Source organism: Pristiophorus japonicus, unplaced genomic scaffold (genome assembly GCF_044704955.1).
Source record: "Pristiophorus japonicus isolate sPriJap1 unplaced genomic scaffold, sPriJap1.hap1 HAP1_SCAFFOLD_3257, whole genome shotgun sequence".
NCBI lineage: Eukaryota > Metazoa > Chordata > Chondrichthyes > Pristiophoridae > Pristiophorus > Pristiophorus japonicus.
In genome coordinates this window covers 494-18,333 of record NW_027253060.1, presented here as the reverse complement: position 1 = coordinate 18,333, position 17,840 = coordinate 494, and the positions used below count along the sequence as shown (strand labels likewise).

The 17,840-nt window shown below is 58.0% G+C and overlaps 1 protein-coding gene across 1 annotated transcript; it reads left to right on the top strand.

Annotated features, from left to right (window-relative positions):
• Positions 1 to 1,943: 1,943 nt before the first annotated feature.
• Positions 1,944 to 16,786, top strand: LOC139249570 (FACT complex subunit SPT16; the record flags this gene model as incomplete). The annotated part of the gene is made up of 7 exons (XM_070872518.1): positions 1,944 to 2,000; positions 4,237 to 4,299; positions 4,652 to 4,822; positions 9,191 to 9,343; positions 10,431 to 10,577; positions 15,848 to 15,999; positions 16,614 to 16,786. Coding segments are annotated over 7 exons (916 nt in total), but the record flags the coding sequence as incomplete, so codon positions are not given.
• Between the last annotated feature and the right edge of the window lie 1,054 nt (positions 16,787 to 17,840).

The window sequence follows — 17,840 nt, the reverse complement described above, 5'->3', positions numbered from 1 at the left end:
CCCTCCCCTCGCTCCCCTCCCCTCCCCCCTCCCCCCCCCCCTCTCCTCCCTCCAAACTCGCTCCCTCCCCTCAAACTCGCTCCCCTCCGCTCCCCTCCCCTCGCTCCCCTCCCCTCCCCTCGCTCCCCTCCCTCGCTCCCCTCCCCTCGCTCCCCTCCCCTCCGCTCCCCTCCCCTCGCTCCCCTCCCCCCCCAGCTCCCCTCGCTCCCCTCCCCTCGCTCCCCTCCCCTCGCTCCCCTCCCCTCGCTCCCCTCCCCTCGCTCCCCTCCCCTCGCTCCCTCCCCTCCCCTCGCTCCCCTCCTCTCGCTCCCCTCCACTCCTCTCGCTCCCCTCCCCTCCTCTCGCTCCCCTCCCTTCCTCTCGCTCCCCTCCCCTCCCCTCCCCTCGCCCCCCTCCCCTCCCCTCCCTCGCTCCCCTCCCCTCGCTCCCCTCCCCTCGCTCCCCTCCTCTCGCTCCCCTCCTCTCGCTCCCCTCCCCTCGCTCGCCTCCCCTCGCTCCCCTCCCCTCCCCTCGCTCCCCTCCCCTCGCTCCCCTCCCCTCGCTCCCCTCCCCTCGCTCCCCTCCCCTCGCTCCCCTCCCCTCGCTCCCCTCCCCTCGCTCCCCTCCCTCCCATCCCCTCCTCCAATCCGCTCCCCTCGCTTCCCATCCCTCGCTCCCCTCCCCTCCCGTCCCCTCCCCTCACCTCCCCTCGCTCCCCCTCCCCTCGCTCCCCTCCCCTCGCTCCCCTCCCCTCCCCTCGCTCACCTCCCCTCGCTCACCTCCCCTCGCTCCCCTCCCCTCCCCTCGCTCCCCTCCCCTCGCTCTCCTCCCCTCCCCTCGCTCCCCTCCCCTCCCCTCGCTCCCCTCCCTTCCCCTCCCCTCCCTCCCTCCCCTCCCCTCCCTCCCTCGCTCCCCTCCCCTCCTCTCGCTCCCCTCCCTCGCTCCCCTCCCTCCCCCCCCCTCTCCTCCCTCCAACTCGCTCCCCTCCCTCAAACTCGCTCCCCTCCCCTCCGCTCCCCTCCCCTCGCTCCCCTCCCCTCCCCTCCCCTCGCTCCCCTCCCTCCCCTCGCTCCCCTCCCCTCGCTCCCCTCCCCTCGCTCCCCTCCCCTCGCTCCCCTCCCCTCCCCTCGCTCCCCTCCCCCCCCCAGCTCCCCTCCCCCCCCCAGCTCCCCTCGCTCCCCTCCCTCCGCTCCCTCCCCTCGCTCCCCTCCCCTCGCTCCCCTCCCCTCCCCTCGCTCCCCTCCTCTCGCTCCCCCTCCCTCCTCTCGCTCCCCTCCCCTCCTCTCGCTCCCCTCCCCTCCTCTCGCTCCCCTCCCCTCCTCTCGCTCCCCTCCCCTCCTCTCGCTCCCTCCCCTCCCCTCGCTCCCCTCCCCTCGCTCCCCTCCCCTCGCTCCCCTCCCCTCGCTCCCTCCTCTCGCTCCCCTCCTCTCGCTCCCCTCCCCTCGCTCCCCTCCCCTCGCTCCCCTCCCCTCGCTCCCCTCCCCTCGCTCCCCTCCCCTCGCTCCCCTCCCTCCCATCCCCTCCCTCCAATCCGCTCCCCTCGCTTCTCATCCCTCGCTCCCCTCCCCTCCCGTCCCCTCCCCTCCCCTCCCCTCGCTCCCCTCCCCTCGCTCCCCTCCCCTCGCTCCACTCCCCTCGCTCCCCTCCCTCGCTCCACTCCCCTCGCTCCCCTCCCCTCCCCTCGCTCCCCTCCCCTCGCTCCCCTCCCCTCGATCCCCTTCCGCTCCCCTCCCCCTCCCCCTCCCCTCCCCTCCCCCTTCCCTCCCCCCCTCCCCTCCCCTCCCCCTCCCCTCCCTCCCCCTCGCATCCCGTCCTGCCTTCCCTCCCGTCCCTCCCCTCCCGTCCTCTCCCGTCCCCCCCTCCCCTCCCGTTCCCCCCCCCCTCCCCTCCCGTCCCCCCCTCCCCTCCCCGTCCCCCCCCTCCCTCCCGTCCCCCCCTCCCCTCCCGTCCCCCCCTCCCCTCCCGTCCCCCCCTCCCCTCCTTCCCCTCCCTCCCCCTCCTCCCCTCCCCCTCCCCCTCCCCCTCCCCTCCCTCCCCGTCGCTCCCCTCCCTCCCCGTCGCTCCCCTCCCTCCCCGTCGCTCCCCTCCCTCCCCCTCGCTCCCCTCCCTCCCCCTCGCTCCCCTCCCTCCCCCTCGCTCCCCTCCCCCTCCCCTCGCTCCCCTCGCTCCCCTCCCTCCCCCTCGCTCCCCTCCCTCCCCTCGCTCCTCGCCCCACGCTCCCTCCCCTCCCCCGCTCCCCTCCCCTCCCTCGCTCCCCTCCCCTCCCCTCGCTCCCCTCCCCTCCCCTCGCTCCCCCTCCCCTCGCTCGTTCCCCTCCACCGCTTGTTCCCCTCCCCCGCTCGTTCCCCTCCCCCGCTCGCTCCCATCTCCCTCCCCCGCTCGCTCCCATCTCCTCCCCCGCTCGCTCCCATCTCCCCTCCCCGCTCGCTCCCATCTCCCTCCCCCGCTCGCTCCCATCTCCTCCCCCGCTCGCTCCCATCTCCCTCCCCCGCTCGCTCCCATCTCCCTCCCCCGCTCGCTCCCATCTCCTCCCCCGCTCGCTCCCATCTCCCTCCCCGCGCTCCCTCCCCTCCCTCCTCCCCCCGCTCGCTCCCATCCCCTCCCCCGCTCGCTCCCCTCCTCCCCCGCTCGCTCCCATCTCCCTCCCCGCTCGCTCCATCTCCCTCCCCCGCTCGCTCCCATCTCCCTCCCCCGCTCGCTCCCCTCCCCCTCCCCCGCTCGCTCCCCTCCCCCTCCCCGCTCGCTCCCCTTCCCCGCTCGCTCCCATCTCCCTCCCCCGCTCGCTCCCATCTCCCTCCCCCGCTCGCCTCCCCCCCCCTCCCCGCTCGCTCCCCTCCCCCTCCCCCGCTCGCTCCCCTCCCCTCCCCTCGCTCGTTCCCCTCCACCGCTCGTTCCCCTCCCCCGCTCGTTCCCCTCCCCCGCTCGCTCCCCTCCCCCTCCCCCGCTCGCTCCCTCCCCCTCCCCCGCTCGCTCCCCTCCCCCGCTCGATCCCATCTCCCTCCCCCGCTCGATCCCATCTCCCTCCCCCGCTCGCTCCCATCTCCCTCCCCCGCTCGCTCCCTCCCCCGCTCGCTCCCTCCCCCGCTCGCTCGCTCCCCGCTCGCTCCCTCCCCCGCTCGCTCGCTCCCCCCTCCCCTTGCTCCCCTCCCCTCGCTCCCCTCCCCTCGCTCCCCCTCCGCCTCCCTCGCTCCGCCTCCCCTCCCTCCCCCTCCCTCCCCCCTCCTCCCCTCCCTCCCCCTCCCTCCCCTCCCCGCCCCCTCCTCCCTCCCCTCCCCTCCCCGTCGCTCCCCGTCGCTCCCCTCCCTCCCCGTCGCTCCCCTCCCTCCCCGTCGCTCCCCTCCCTCCCCCTCGCTCCCCTCCCTCCCCCTCGCTCCCCCTCCCTCCCCCTCGCTCCTCGCCCCATGCTCCCTCCCTCCCCCGCTCCCCTCCCCTCCCCTCGCTCCCCTCCCCTCCCCTCGCTCCCTCCCCTCCCCTCGCTCCCCTCCCCTCCCCTCGCTCCCCTCCCCTCCCCCCTCCCCTCCCCTCGCTCCCTCCCCCCGCTCGTTCCCCTCCCCCGCTCGCTCCCATCTCCCTCCCCGCTCGCTCCCCTCCCCCTCCCCCCGCTCGCATCTCCCATCTCCCTCCCCGCTCGCTCCCATCTCCCTCCCCCGCTCGCTCGCTCGCTCCCCTCCCCCGCTCGCTCGCTCCCCTCCCCCGCTCTCCCTCCCCCTCCCCTTGCTCCCCTCCACTCGCTCCCCTCGCTCCCCTCCCCTCCCCTCGCTCACCTCCCCTCGCTCCCTCCCCTCGCTCCCCTCCCCTCGCTCCCCTCCCTCGCTCCCCTCCCCTCCCTCCCTTCCCTCCCTCCCTCCCTCCCTCCCCTCCCTCCCTCCTCCCCTCCCCTCCTCCCTCCCTCCCTCCCCTCCCCCTCCCTCCCCCTCCCTCTCCCCTCCCTCCCTCCCCTCCCCTCCCTCCCTCCCCTCCCTCCCTCCCCTCCTCTCGCTCCCCTCCCCTCGCTCCCTTCCCCCCTCCCCTCCCCCTCTCCTCCCTCCAAACTCGCTCCCCTCCCCTCCGCTCCCCTCGCTCCCCTCCCCTCCCCTCGCTCCCCTCCCGTCCCCCCCCTTCCCCTCCCTTCCCCTCCCGTCCCCCCCCCTCCCCTCCCGTCCCCCCCTCCCCTCCCGTCCCCCCCCTCCCCTCCCTTCCCCCCCTCCCCTCCCGTCCCCCCCTCCCCTCCCGTCCCCCCCCTCCCCTCCCGTCCCCTCCCGTCCCGTTCCCTCCCGTTCCCTCGCTTCCCTCCCCTCGCTTCCCTCACCCTCGCTCCCCTCCCCTCGCTCCCCTCCCCTCGCTCCCCTCCCCTCGCATCCCTCCCCTCGCATCCCTCCCCTCGCTCCCCTCCCCTCGCTCCCCCTCCCTCCCCTCCCCTCCCCTCGCTCCCCTCCCCTCGCTCCCCTTCCCTCCCCTCCCCCCTGCTCCCTCCGCCCCTCCCCTCCCCCTCTGCTCCTCCCCTCCCCCTCTGCTCCCTCCACCCCTCCCCTCCGCTCCCTCACCCCTCCCCTCCCCTCGCTCCCCTCCCCTCCCCTCCCCCCTGCTCCCTCCACCCCTCCCCCTGCTCCCTCCACCCCTCCCCTCCCCTGCTCCCCTCGAATCACCCCTTTCCCGCAATCCTGATCCGTGCCGGTGTGTCCATTTCCCACAGACCTGGCTGTTTGGCTATGAGCTGACGGACACCATCATGGTGTTCTGCGAGGAGAAGATTGTCTTCATGACTAGCAAGAAGAAGGTGGAGTTCCTGAAACAGGTGGCCAACACCAAGGGCAGCGAGAATGCCAACGGGATCCCCGCCGTCACACTGCTGGTCCGCGAGAAGGTGCGTGGGGGGGGGGGGGAAGAGTGGGGGGTGGGGGGGGGGGAAGAGTGGGGGGTGGGGGGGGGGGAGGCGGGGAGAGAGAGGTGAGGGAGGGGGAGAGTGAGTGGGGGGAGGAGGGAGGGAGAGAGTGAGTGGGGGGAGGAAGGAAGGAGGGAGGAGGAGAGAGAGTGGGGGGAGAGGGAGAGAGTGAGTAAGAGGGAAGGGGATGGAGGGAGTGAATGAGTGGGAAGGGGGGAAGGAAGTGAGGGAGGGAAGGAGGGTGGGGGTGGGGGAATGAGTGAGGGTGAGGGACAAGGGAGGGAGCGACTGAGGGGGAGAGAGTAAATGGGAGGAGAAGGGAGGGAATGAGTGGGGGGAGGGGGGGAAGAGAGTGAGTGAAGGGGAGGGAATGAGTGAGGGAGAGGAGGGAGGGGGAGTGAGTGAGTGAGGGGGAAGAGAGTGAGTGAAGGGGAGGAGGGAGGGGGAAGAGAGTGTGTGACGGGGAGGGAGGGGGGAGAGTGGAGGGAGAGGGAATAGTGAGGTGAGGGGGAGTGAGTGAGCGGGGGGCGGTGAGAGTGAGTGAGGGATGGAGGGGAGAGAAAGTGAGTGGGGGGAGGGGAGGGAGAGAGTCGTCAGTGGAGGTCGGGGGTGGGGGGTAGATGACAGTGTGGGGCGTGGGGAGAGACTGAGTCAGCAGTGGGGGAGAGAAAGTGTATGCCATGTCGCTATTGTTAGCAGTGACGGCCCTTCATGAAGTTGGAGCAGTGTGACAAACGTAAGAACATAAGAATTAGGAACAGGAGTGGGCCATCTAGCCCCTCGAGCCTGCTCCGCCATTCAACAAGATCATGGCTGATCTGGCCGTGGACTCAGCTCTACTTACCCGCCCGCTCCCCGTAATCCTTAATTCCCTTATTGGTTAAAAATCTATCTATCTGTGACTTGAATACATTCAATGAGCTAGCCTCAACTGCTTCCTTGGGCAGAGAATTCCACAGATTCACAACCCTCTGGGAGAAGAAATTCCTTCTCGACTCGGTTTTAAATTGGCTCCCCCGTATTTTGAGACTGTGCCCCCTAGTTCTAGTCTCCCCGACCAGTGGAAACAACCTCTCTGCCTCAATCTTGTCTATCCCTTTCATTATTTTAAATGTGTCTATAAGATCACCCCTCATCCTTCTGAACTCCGAGTAAAGACCCAGTCTGTTCAATCTATCATCATAAGGTAACCCCCTCATTTCTCAAATCAGCCTAGTGAATCGTCTCTGTACCCCCTCCAAAGCCAGTATATCCTTCCTTAAGTAAGGTGACCAAAACTGCACGCAGTACTCCAGGTGCGGCCTCACCAATACCCTGTACAGTTGCAGCAGGACCTCCCTGCTTTTGTACTCCATCCCTCTCGCAATGAAGGCCAACATTCCATTCGCCTTCCTGATTACCTGCTGCACCTGCAAACTAACTTTTTGGGATTCATGCACAAGGACCCCCAGGTCCCTCTGCACCGCAGCATGTTGTAATTTCTCCCCATTCAAATAATATTCCCTTTTACTGTTTTTTTTTCCCAAGGTGGATGACCTCACATTTTCCGACATTGTATTCCATCTGCCAAACCTTAGCCCATTCGCTTAACCTATCTAAATCTCTTTGCAGCCTCTGTGTCCTCTACACAACCCGCTTTCCCACTAATCTTTGTGTCATCTGCAAATTTTGTTACACTACACTCTGTCCCCTCCTCTAGGGCATCTATGTATATTGTAAACAGTTGTGGTCCCAGCACCGATCCCTGTGGCACACCACTAACCACCGATTTCCAACCCGAAAAGGACCCATTTATCCCGACTTTCTGATTTCTGTTAGCCAGCCAATTCTCTATCCATGCCAATACATTTCCTCTGACTCCGCGTACCTTTATCTTCTGCAGTAACCTTTTGTGTGGCACCTTATCGAATGCCTTTTGAAAATCTAAATACACCACATCCATCGGTACACCTCTATCCACCATGCTCGTTATATCCTCAAAGAATTCCAGTAAATTAGTTAAACATGATTTCCCCTTCATGAATCCATGTTGCGTCTGCTTGATTGCACTATTCCTATCTAGATGTCCCGCTATTTCTTCCTTAATGATAGTTTCAAGCATTTTCCCCACTACAGATGTTAAACTAACCGGCCTATAGTTACCTGCCTTTTGTCTGCCCCCTTTTTTAAACAGAGGCGTTACATTAGCTGCTTTCCAATCCGCTGGTACCTCCCCAGAGTCCAGAGAATTTTGGTAGATTATAACGAATGCATCTGCTATAACTTCCGCCATCTCTTTTAATACCCTGGGATGCATTTCATCAGGACAGGGGACTTGTCTACCTTGAGTCCCATTAGCCTGTCCAGCACTACCCCCCTAGTGATAGTGATTGTCTCAAGGTCCTCCCTTCCCACATTCCTGTGACCAGCAATTTTTGGCATGGTTTTTGTGTCTTCCACTGTAAAGACCGAAGCAAAATAATTGTTTAAGGTCTCAGCCATTTCCACATTTCCCATTATTAAATCCCCCTTCTCATCTTCTAAGGGACCAACATTTACTTTAGTCACTCTTTTCCGTTTTATATATCTGTAAAAGCTTTTACTATCTGTTTTTATGTTTTGCGCAAGTTTACCTTCGTAATCTATCTTTCCTTTCTTTATTGCTTTCTTAGTCATTCTTTGCTGTCGTTTAAAATTTTCCCAATCTTCTATTTTTCCACTTGGCCACCTTATACGCATTGGTTTTTAATTTGATATTCTCCTTTATTTCCTTGGTTATCCACGGCTGGTTTTCCCTTCTCTTACCGCCCTTCTTTTTCACTGGAATATATTTTTGTTGAGCACTATGAAAGAGCTCCTTAAAAGTCCTCCACTGTTCCTCAATTGTGCCACCGTTTAGTCTGTGTTTCCAGTCTACTTTAGCCAACTCTGCCCTCATCCCACTGTAGTCCCCTTTGTTTAAGCATAGTACGCTCGTTTGAGACACTACTTCCTCACCCTCAATCTGTATTACAAATACAACCATATTGTGATCACTCATTCCGAGAGGATCTTTCCAGTGGCAGAAGGGCCGGGAACCAGAGGGACACAGGTTGACGATAATCGGTTAAAGAACCCGAGGGGGAGATGAGAATGTGTTTACGCAGCGAGTTGTTGTGATCGGGAACACACTGCCTGAAAGGGCGGTGGGAGCAGATTCAATAGTAACCTTCAAACGGGGATTTGGATAAATACTCGACAGGGAGACATGTATAAGGATATAGGGAAAGAACGGGAGAGTGGGATTAATTGGATCGCTCCCACAGGCACGATGGGCCGAATGGCCATCTCCTGTATGTATCACTCTGACAGTGAAGTAACCCAAAGCAGGTTCTGGCTGGATGTATTACGAGGGGCCTGTCTTGTATTAGCTACGTGGGTTATACTTGCTTTGGAGGCAGTTCAGAGAAGGTTCACTCGGTTGATTCTGGGGATGAGGGGGTTGACTTATGAGGAAAGGTTGAGGAGGTTGGGCCTCTACTCATTGGAGTTCAGAAGAATGAGAGGTGATCTTATCGAAACGTATAAGATTACGAGGGGGCTTGACAAGGTGGATGCAGAGAGGATGTTTCCACTGATGGGGGAGACTAGAACTAGGGGGCATGGTCTTAGAATAAGAGGCCGCCCATTTAAAACTGAGATGAGGAGGAATTTCTTCTCAGAGGGTTGTAAATCTGTGGAATTCTCTGCCCCAGAGAGCTGTGGAAGCTGGGACATTGAATAAATTTAAGACAGAAATAGACAGTTTCTGAAACGATAAGGGAGTGAAGGGTTCTGGGGAGTGGAGCTGAGTCCATGATCAGATCAGCCATGATCTTATTAAATGGCGGAGCAGGCTCGAGGGGCCGAATGGCCGACTCCTCCTATTTCTTACGTTCTTATATTACCGGTTCATCCACCAGGCTCACAACCACCTGCCCCATCATGGATCCCCCGAACCCAACTGGCTGGGGTTTTATTGAGTCTTGTGAACATCACCTGACGGGCTAAACCACTCCCAGCTGAACGGCTTTACAAAACCTATGTCTATTCTCATGGGTGCAGACATTATGTGGCCATTCTGAACTAGTACTGGTGACAATTCCCCCTGCTCCCTGTGCATTAATATCATAAACACCGTGAACCAATTTTCTCCGGTTTCTGAGGGGTAAAATTGTGACAATACAGCACCACCACTGGTCGGAGGCTGTAATTACACCGTGACATGTTTACAGAGGAAAGTACCATTGTAAATCCGGACACAGGGTTTGATCAGTGGACCGTGTTTCTCTGAGGGAAGAGGGAAGGGTCACGCGGCTGATTGCTAATGAGAGCTTCCTCTTCTGCTTCCAGAACGAGAGTAACAAAGCAAACTTTGACAAGATGATCGAAGCTATCAAGGGCAGTAAAAATGGCAAGACGATCGGCGTCTTCAGCAAGGACAAGTTCCCCGGCGAGTTCATGAAGAGCTGGAACGACTGCCTCAATAAGGAGGGGCTGGAGAAGGTAGAGGGAGCTTTACTCTGTATCTAACCCCCTGTACCTGCCCTGGGAGTGTTTGATGGGACAGTGTAGAGGGAGCTTTACTCTGTATCTAACCCCCTGTACCTGCCCTGGGAGTGTGTGATGGGACAGTGTAGAGGGAGCTTTACTCTGTATCTAACCCCGTGCTGTACCTGCCCTGGGAGTGTTTGATGGGACAGTGTAGAGGGAGCTTTACTCTGTTTCTAACCCCCTGTACCTGCCCTGGGAGTGTTTGATGGGACAGTGTAGAGGGAGCTTTACTCTGTATCTAACCCCTTGTACCTGCCCTGGGAGTGTTTGATGACACAGTGTAGAGGGAGCTTTACTCTGTTTCTAACCCCCTGTACCTGCCCTGGGAGTGTTTGATGGGACAGTGTAGAGGGAGCTTTACTCTGTATCTAACCCCCTGTACCTGCCCTGGGAGTGTTTGATGGGACAGTGTAGAGGGAGCTTTACTCTGTATCTAACCCCCTGTACCTGCCCTGGGAGCGTTTGATGGGACAGTGTAGAGGGAGCTTTACTCTGTATCTAACCCCCTGTACCTGCCCTGGGAGTGTTTGATGGGACAGTGAAGAGGGAGCTTTACTCTGTATCTAACCCCCTGTACCTGTCCTGGGAGTGTGTGATGGGACAGTGTAGAGGGAGCTTTACTCTGTATCTAACCCCCTGTACCTGCCCTGGGAGTGTTTGATGGGACAGAGTAGAGGGAGCTTTACTCTGTATCTAACCCCCTGTACCTGTCCTGGGAGTGTGTGATGGGACAGTGTAGAGGGAGCTTTACTCTGTATCTAACCCCGTGCTGTACCTGCCCTGGGAGTGTTTGATGGGACAGTGTAGAGGGAGCTTTACTCTGTATCTAACCCCGTGCTGTACCTGCCCTGGGAGTGTTTGATGGGACAGTGTAGAGGGAGCTTTACTCTGTATCTAACCCCCTGCACCTGCCCTGGGAGTGTTTGATGGGACAGTGTAGAGGGAGCTTTACTCTGTATCTAACCCCCTGTACCTGCCCTGGGAGTGTTTGATGGGACAGTGTAGAGGGAGCTTTACTCTGTATCTAACCCTTTACCAGGTGGATATGAGTGCCACGATTGCCTACACGCTGGCGGTGAAGGAAGACGGGGAGCTCAATGCCATGAAGAAAGCTGCCACCATCACATCGGAGGTGTTCAACAAGTTCTTTAAGGAGCGGGTGATGGAGATCGTGGACGCTGACGAGGTAAAGGAGACCGTCGGCTCCCCCAGGGGGGTCCCTGGCGCGCGCAATGCTGGCAAGGTGAGGCGGCACTGGGTTGCAGGTCACAAGAAATAGGAGCTGGAGTCGGCCATTCGGCCCCTCGAGCCTGCTCCGCCATTCAATACGATCATGGCTGATCCGATCGTGGACTCAGCTCCACTTCCCCGCCAGCCCCCCTTGTCAGTCCACTCGTACCCCGAGCCCTGTGCCAATCGGGGGGTTTCCGTTCCCCTGGGGGAGCTTGGGTCCAGGTACTCCTTCGCTCCCCCCCCCCACCCTCCCTAGGATCTCGAGGACTTCAACAGCCATTCCAAGGTGTTTCACAGGAGCGTTAGCAGATTGAACATTCGTCCCTGGGCCAGTTAAGATATTAGGGCAGGTGACCAAAAGCTGTGTCAAAGAGACCGTTTTTAAGGGGCAAATGAAAGGAGGAGAGGGGCGGAGAGGTTTAGGGAGGGAGTTACAGAGATAGGGAGGGGTGTAGGGGCTGGAGGAGGTTACAGAGATAGGGAGGGGTGTAGGGGCTGGAGGAGGTTACAGAGATAGGGACGGTGTAGGGGCTGGAGGAGGTTACAGAGATAGGGACGGTGTAGGGGCTGGAGGAGGTTACCGAGATCTCGGAGGTTGTAGGGGCTGGAGGAGGTTACAGAGCTAGGGAGGGGTGTAGGGGCTGGAGGAGGTTACAGAGATACGGAGCGGTGTTGGGCTGGATGAGGTTACAGAGCTAGGGAGGGGTGTAGGGGCTGGAGGAGGTTAGAGATAGGGAGGGTGTAGGGGCTGGAGGAGGTTAAAGAGATAGGGAGGGGTGTAGGGGCTGGAGGAGGTTCAGAGATAGGGAGGGATGTAGGGACTGGAGGAGGTTACAGAGATGGGGAGGGGTGCAGAGGCTGGAGGAGGTTACAGAGATAGGGAGGGGTGTAGGGGCTGGAGGAGGTTACAGAGCTAGGGAGGGGTGTAGAGGCTGGAGGAGGTTACAGAGATAGGGAGGGGTGTAGAGGCTGGAGGAGGTTACAGAGCTAGGGAGGGGTGTAGAGGCTGGAGGAGGTTACAGAGATAGGGAGGGGTGTAGGGGCTGGAGGAGGTTACAGAGATAGGGAGAGGGGTGTAGAGAACATAAGAACATAAGAATTAGGAACAGGAGTAGGCCATCTAGCCCCTCGAGCCTGCTCCACCATTCAATAAGATCATGGCTGATCTGGCCGTGGACTCAGCTCCACTTACCCGCCCGCTCCCCATAACCCTTAATTCTCTTATTGGTTAAAAATCTATCTATCTGTGACTTGAATACATTCAATGAGCTAGCCTCAACTGCTTCCTTGGGCAGAGAATTCCACAGATCCACAACCCTCTGGGAGAAGAAATTCCTTCTCAACTCGGTTTTAAATTGGCTCCCCCGTATTTTGAGGCTGTGCCCCCTAGTTCTAGTCTCCCCGACCAGTGGAAACAACCTCTCTGCCTCTATCTTGTCGATCCCTTTCATTATTTTAAATGTTTCTATAAGATCACCCCTTATCCTTCTGAACTCCAACGAGTAAAGACCCAGTCTACTCAATCTATCATCATAAGGTAACCCCCTCATTTCTCAAATCAACCTAGTGAATCGTCTCTGTACCCCCTCCAAAGCCAGTATATCCTTCCTTAAGTAAGGTGACAAAAACTGCACGCAGTACTCCAGGTGCGGCCTCACCAATACCCTGTACAGTTGCAGCAGGACCTCCCTGCTTTTGTACTCCATCCCTCTCGCAATGAAGGCCAACATTCCATTCATCTTCCTGATTACCTGCTGCACCTGCAAACTAACTTTTTGGGATTCATGCACAAGGAGCCGGCGCCTCACAACTTGAGCCGCCTCGGGGAAATCCCCTCCGTGCCTTTCAGTTCCGCGCGGAGGGGTTTCCTGTACGGGCTGCTCCTGCACACCCTCAACTTTGCCATCCTCGCCGGCCGTCCGGACACGCCATGGCGTACCATCTTGCCGTCCGGAGGAGGCGGGGGTCCCCGATGGAGGGCACTCTACGCAGGGGTCCTCCCACTATTCATCGGGGACTTGGCCTGGAGGGTGGTGCACGGAGCAGTGCCGTGCAATAAATTTTTAAGCCGGTTCACGGACTCCCAGGCCGCCTGCAATTTCTGCGGTCTGGAGGAGTCCGTGTTCCATGTTTTTATTGAGTGCACGAGGTTGCAGCCCCTGTTCCATTATTTGAAGGGGCTGCTCCTGAAATTCTGGCTGCACTTCAGTCCCACACTCCTGATCTTTGGGCACCCTGTGCGGAGGGGAGCGGGTAGGTCCGAGGGCCTCCTCGTGGGACTGCTCCTGGGCACGGCCAAGGGTGCCATCAGCCGGTCCAGGCAGCGGGCGGTCGAGGGGGTCGTTCAACCTGACTGCCTGCCTCTCTTCCGCTCTTACATCCGGTCCAGGGTGTCCTTGGAGATGGAGCACGCGGTGTCCACCGGAACGCTCGCGGCCTTCCGCGAGAGGTGGGCACCGGAGGGACTGGAGTGCATCATCACGCCCGGCAACCAAATTTTAATTTGATTTTACGTTTTAAAGTTTCATTTGTTTTCATTGCCGGTGCTTTTAGTGTCCCCCTTCCCTTTTATAGGGGGCACTGGGGAAAATTGTGAATTTAGTGCCCAAAAAAAAAAACCAAAAAAAGAAAAAAAGAAAAAAGAAAAAAAAGGGGGGGGGGAAAAAAAAAGGGCCTTGTAAATGTCTGGAGTGTCACCCAGGTCGGGTGGCACAGTTTAATGTTTTATGTTTTGCAGGTGAACTCCAAAAGAGTTTCATGCACAAGGACCCCGGTCCCGCTGCACCGCAGCATGTTGTAATTTCTCCCCATTCAAATAATATTCCCTTTTACTGTTTTTTTTTCCCAAGGTGGATGACCTCACACTTTCCGACATTGTATTCCATCTGCCAAACCTTAGCCCATTCGCTTAACCTATCTAAATCTCTTTGCAGCCTCTCTGTGTCCTCCACACAACCCGCTTTCCCACTAATCTTAGTGTCATCTGCAAATTTTGTTGCACTGCACTCTGTCACCTCTTCCAGGTCATCTATGTAAATTGTAAACAGTTGTGGTCCCAGCACCGATCCCTGTGGCACATCACTAACCACCGATTTCCAACCGGAAAAGGACCCATTTATCCCGACTCTCTGCTTTCTGTTCGCCAGCCAATTCTCTATCCATGCTCATACATTTCCTCTGACTCCGCGTACCTTTATCTTCTGCAGTAACCTTTTGTGTGGCACCTTATCGAATGCCTTGTAGGCTCTGTTACATACTGTTCTAAGAAACAATCCCGTATGCATTCTATGAATTCCTCCTCCAGGCTACCCCCTGCGATTTGATTTGACCAATCGATCTGTAGGTTAAAATCCCCCAGAACTACTGCCGTTCCTTTTTCACATGCCTCCATTATTCCCTTGATTATTGCCCGCCCCACCGTGAAGTTATTATTTGGGGGCCTATAAACTACGCCGACCATTGACTTTTTCCCCTTACTATCTCTAATCTTCACCCACAATGATTCAACATTTTGTTCATTGGAGCCAATATCATCCCTCACAACTGCCCTGATATCATCCTTTATTAACACAGCTACCCCACCTCCTTTCCCTTCTTGTCTATCTTTCCGAATCGTCAGATACCCCTGTATGTTTAATTCCCAGTCTTGGCCACCCTGCAACCACGTGTCTGTAATGGCCACCAAATCATACCCATTTGCAATGATTTGTGCCGTCAACTCATTTACTTTATTTCTAATGCTGCGTGCGTTTAGGTAGTGTTTTAATACTAGTTTTTAAACCATGATTTTTAGTTTTTACCCCTCCTGCAGCCCTTTTGTATTCAGTGGCCCTTTTTGTTTCTTGCCTTTGGCTTCTCTGCCCTCCACTTTTACTCATCTCTTTTCTGTCTTTTGTTTTTGTCTCCTTTTTGTTTCCCTCTGTCTCCCTGTATTGGTTTCCATACAGGCTGGAGGAGGTTACAGAGATAGGGAGGGGTGTAGGGGCTGGAGGAGGTTACAGAGATAGGGAGGGGTGTAGGGCTGGAGGAGGTTACAGAGATAGGGAGGGGTGTAGGGGCTGGAGGAGGTTACAGAGATAGGGAGTGGTGTAGGGGCTGGAGGAGGTTACAGAGATAGGGAGGGGTGTAGGGGCTGGAGGAGGTTACAGAGATAGGGAGGGGTGTAGGGGCTGGAGGAGGTTACAGAGATAGGGAGGGGTGCAGGGGCTGGAGGGGATTACAGAGATAGGGAGGGGTGTAGGGGCTGGGGGAGGTTACAGAGATAGGGAGGGGTGTAGGGGCTGGAGGGGGTTACAGAGATAGGGAGGGGTGTAGGGGCTGGAGGAGGTTACAGAGGTAGGGAGGGGTGTAGGCGCTGGAGGGGGTTACAGAGATAGGGAGGGGTGTAGGGACTGGAGGAGGTTACAGAGATAGGGAGGGGTGTAGGGGCTGGAGGAGGTTACAGAGATAGGGAGGGGTGTAGGGACTGGAGGAGGTTACAGAGATAGGGAGGGGCGTGGGCCATGGAGGGATTTGAACAAGAGGCTACAACATGTCACCCATCACCCCCTCTACTTGCTGGCCTACATTGGTGTTGGTCCGGCAACGTCTCAGGGTTGCAATTCTCATCCTGGTCTTCAAATCACCTACATGACCCTTGCACTCCCCTCCCCCCTTACTATTTCCGCAGGTAGTTTGTATTGTGTAATTATCTTCTCTGCATTGTGTTGGTGAAATTACCCTGCTATTACTCGGAGCAGTTGCTGCAGGTTTCTGTCTTTTGAGTTCTGTTTGCTGTCGTCCCTTTTATAAATAGATTCTGTCGACTGTTTGCTGGGGTGTGCTGTCGAAACAGGTTTGTTGTAAAATAGACTGCTTCCTGCGCCTCCTGGCCCAACTCATTGGCTGTTATAGTGACGCCAATTGACACTCTGCTCTGGCGACCATGTTTTAAAATGGCTGCCGCCATCTCCCCATGTGACCACCTGTTTTAAAATGGCTGCTGTCCCCTCTCCCCATGAGACCACCTGTTTCAAAATGGCTGCCGCCTTCTCCCCCTGTTTTAAAATGGCTGCCGTCTCCCTCTCCACGCGACCACCTGATATAAAATGGCTGCCGCCCTCTCTGCGTGCGACCACCTGATCTAAAATGGCTGCCGCCCTCTCTGCGTGAACATCTGATCTAAAATGGCTGCCGCTCTCCCGGTTCTAACTGCTCTGTCCCACTGGGCTCTTGTCACCACAGAAAGTACGCCACAGTAAGCTGGCAGAGTCGGTGGAGAAGGCGATCGAGGATAAAAAGTATTTAGCCGGAGCAGACCCCTCGACGGTGGAGATGTGCTACCCTCCGATTATCCAGAGTGGTGGTAACTACAACCTCAAGTTCAGTGTCGTCAGGTAGGGCTTGAATCCATTGGTGGGGGGAGGTGGCCAGGCTGTAAACTTTCACCAGAACCGGGCGGGAGACACGTTCATTCATCCAGTAGTGTTTGATGGGACAGTGTAGAGGGAGCTTTACTCTGTATCTAACCCCCTGTACCTGCCCTGGGAGTGTTTGATGGGACAGTGTAGAGGGAGCTTTACTCTGTATCTAACCCGTGCTGTACCTGCCCTGGGAGTGTTTGATGGGACAGTGTAGAGGGAGCTTTACTCTGTATCTAACCCCCTGTACCTGCCCTGGGAGTGTTTGATGGGACAGTGTAGAGGGAGCTTTACTCTGTATCTAACCCCGTGCTGTACCTGCCCTGTGAGTGTTTGATGGGACAGTGTAGAGGGAGCTTTACTCTGTATCTAACCCCGTGCTGTACCTGCCCTGGGAGTGTTTGATGGGACAGTGTAGAGGGAGCTTTACTCTGTATCTAACCCCGTGTTGTACCTGCCCTGGGAGTGTTTGATGGGACAGTGTAGAGGGAGCTTTACTCTGTATCTAACCCCCTGTACCTGCAGTGGAAGTGTTTGATGGGACAGTGTCGAGGGAACGTTTAACACCCCTCCCTCCCCTCTGCCCGCAGTGACAAGAACCATATGCACTTTGGGGCCATCACATGTGCAATGGGGATCCGTTACAAGTCGTACTGCTCCAACATCGTGCGCACCTTGATGGTTGATCCCTCGCAGGAGATGCAGGACAAGTATAACTTCCTGCTCCAGATTGAGGAGGAGTTGCTCAAGGAGATGAAGAGTGGTGAGTGCAGTGGTGGTGTGCGGGGAGGGGCTTGCTGTGCGTATATACATGCCCCTCCCTCATCCACGCCTTCATCAGAAACAGGAGCAGGAGTCGGCCATTCGGCCCCTCGAGCCTGCTCCGCCATTTAATACGATCATGGCTGATCCGATCATGGACTCAGCTCCACTTCCCCGCCCGCTCCCCATAACCCTTCACTCCCTTATCGCTCAAAAATCTGTCTATCTCCACCTTAAATATATTCAATGACCCAGCCTCCACAGCTCTCTGGGGCAGAGAATTCCACAGATTTACAACCCTCTGAGAGAAGAAATTCCTCCTCATCTCAGTTTTAAATGGGCGGCCCTTATTCTAAGACCATGCCCTCTAGTTCTAGTCTCCCCCATCAGTGGGAACATCCTCTCTGCATCCACCTTGTCGAGCCCCCTCGTAATCTTATACGTTTCGATAAGATCACCTCTCATTCTTCTTAACTCCAATGAGTAGAGGCCCAACCTCCTCAACCTTTCCTCATAAGTCAACCCCCTCATCCCCGGAATCAACCGAGTGAACCTTCTCTGAACTGCCTCCAAAGCAAGTGTATCCTTTCGTAAATACGGAAACCAAAACTACACGCTCTCCTGGTCAGTCTCTCACCTCCCACCCTCCGTAACCATCAGCTCATCTGAAGCACTGCTGTTCATCTCGAGTCCCCTGAACCAATTCCCGCCCGGTTGCTCACAGGCCCGCTTTGGCTTCCGGTCCGCTCTGCCCTCGGCCCCCCCCCCCCCCTTTCAAATCCCACCGTGGTCCTCACCCGACTCCCCATCTCTGCAGCCTCTTCCAACCCTGACAATCCTCCCGAGATCTCTGGGCTCCTCCAATTCTGGTCTATTGCCCTTCCAAGATTTTTCCCATCGCTCCACCATTGCCGGCCGTGCCTTCAGCTGCCTGGGCCCCCAAGCTCTGGAACGCGCTCTGCGTGATCGGCTGCAGTGACTGAATGGGCCTCCTCCTGCTCCGATTTAACCACCGTCCTTCCCATTGGGCCCATTGAGTTAACGTCTGCGGTGTG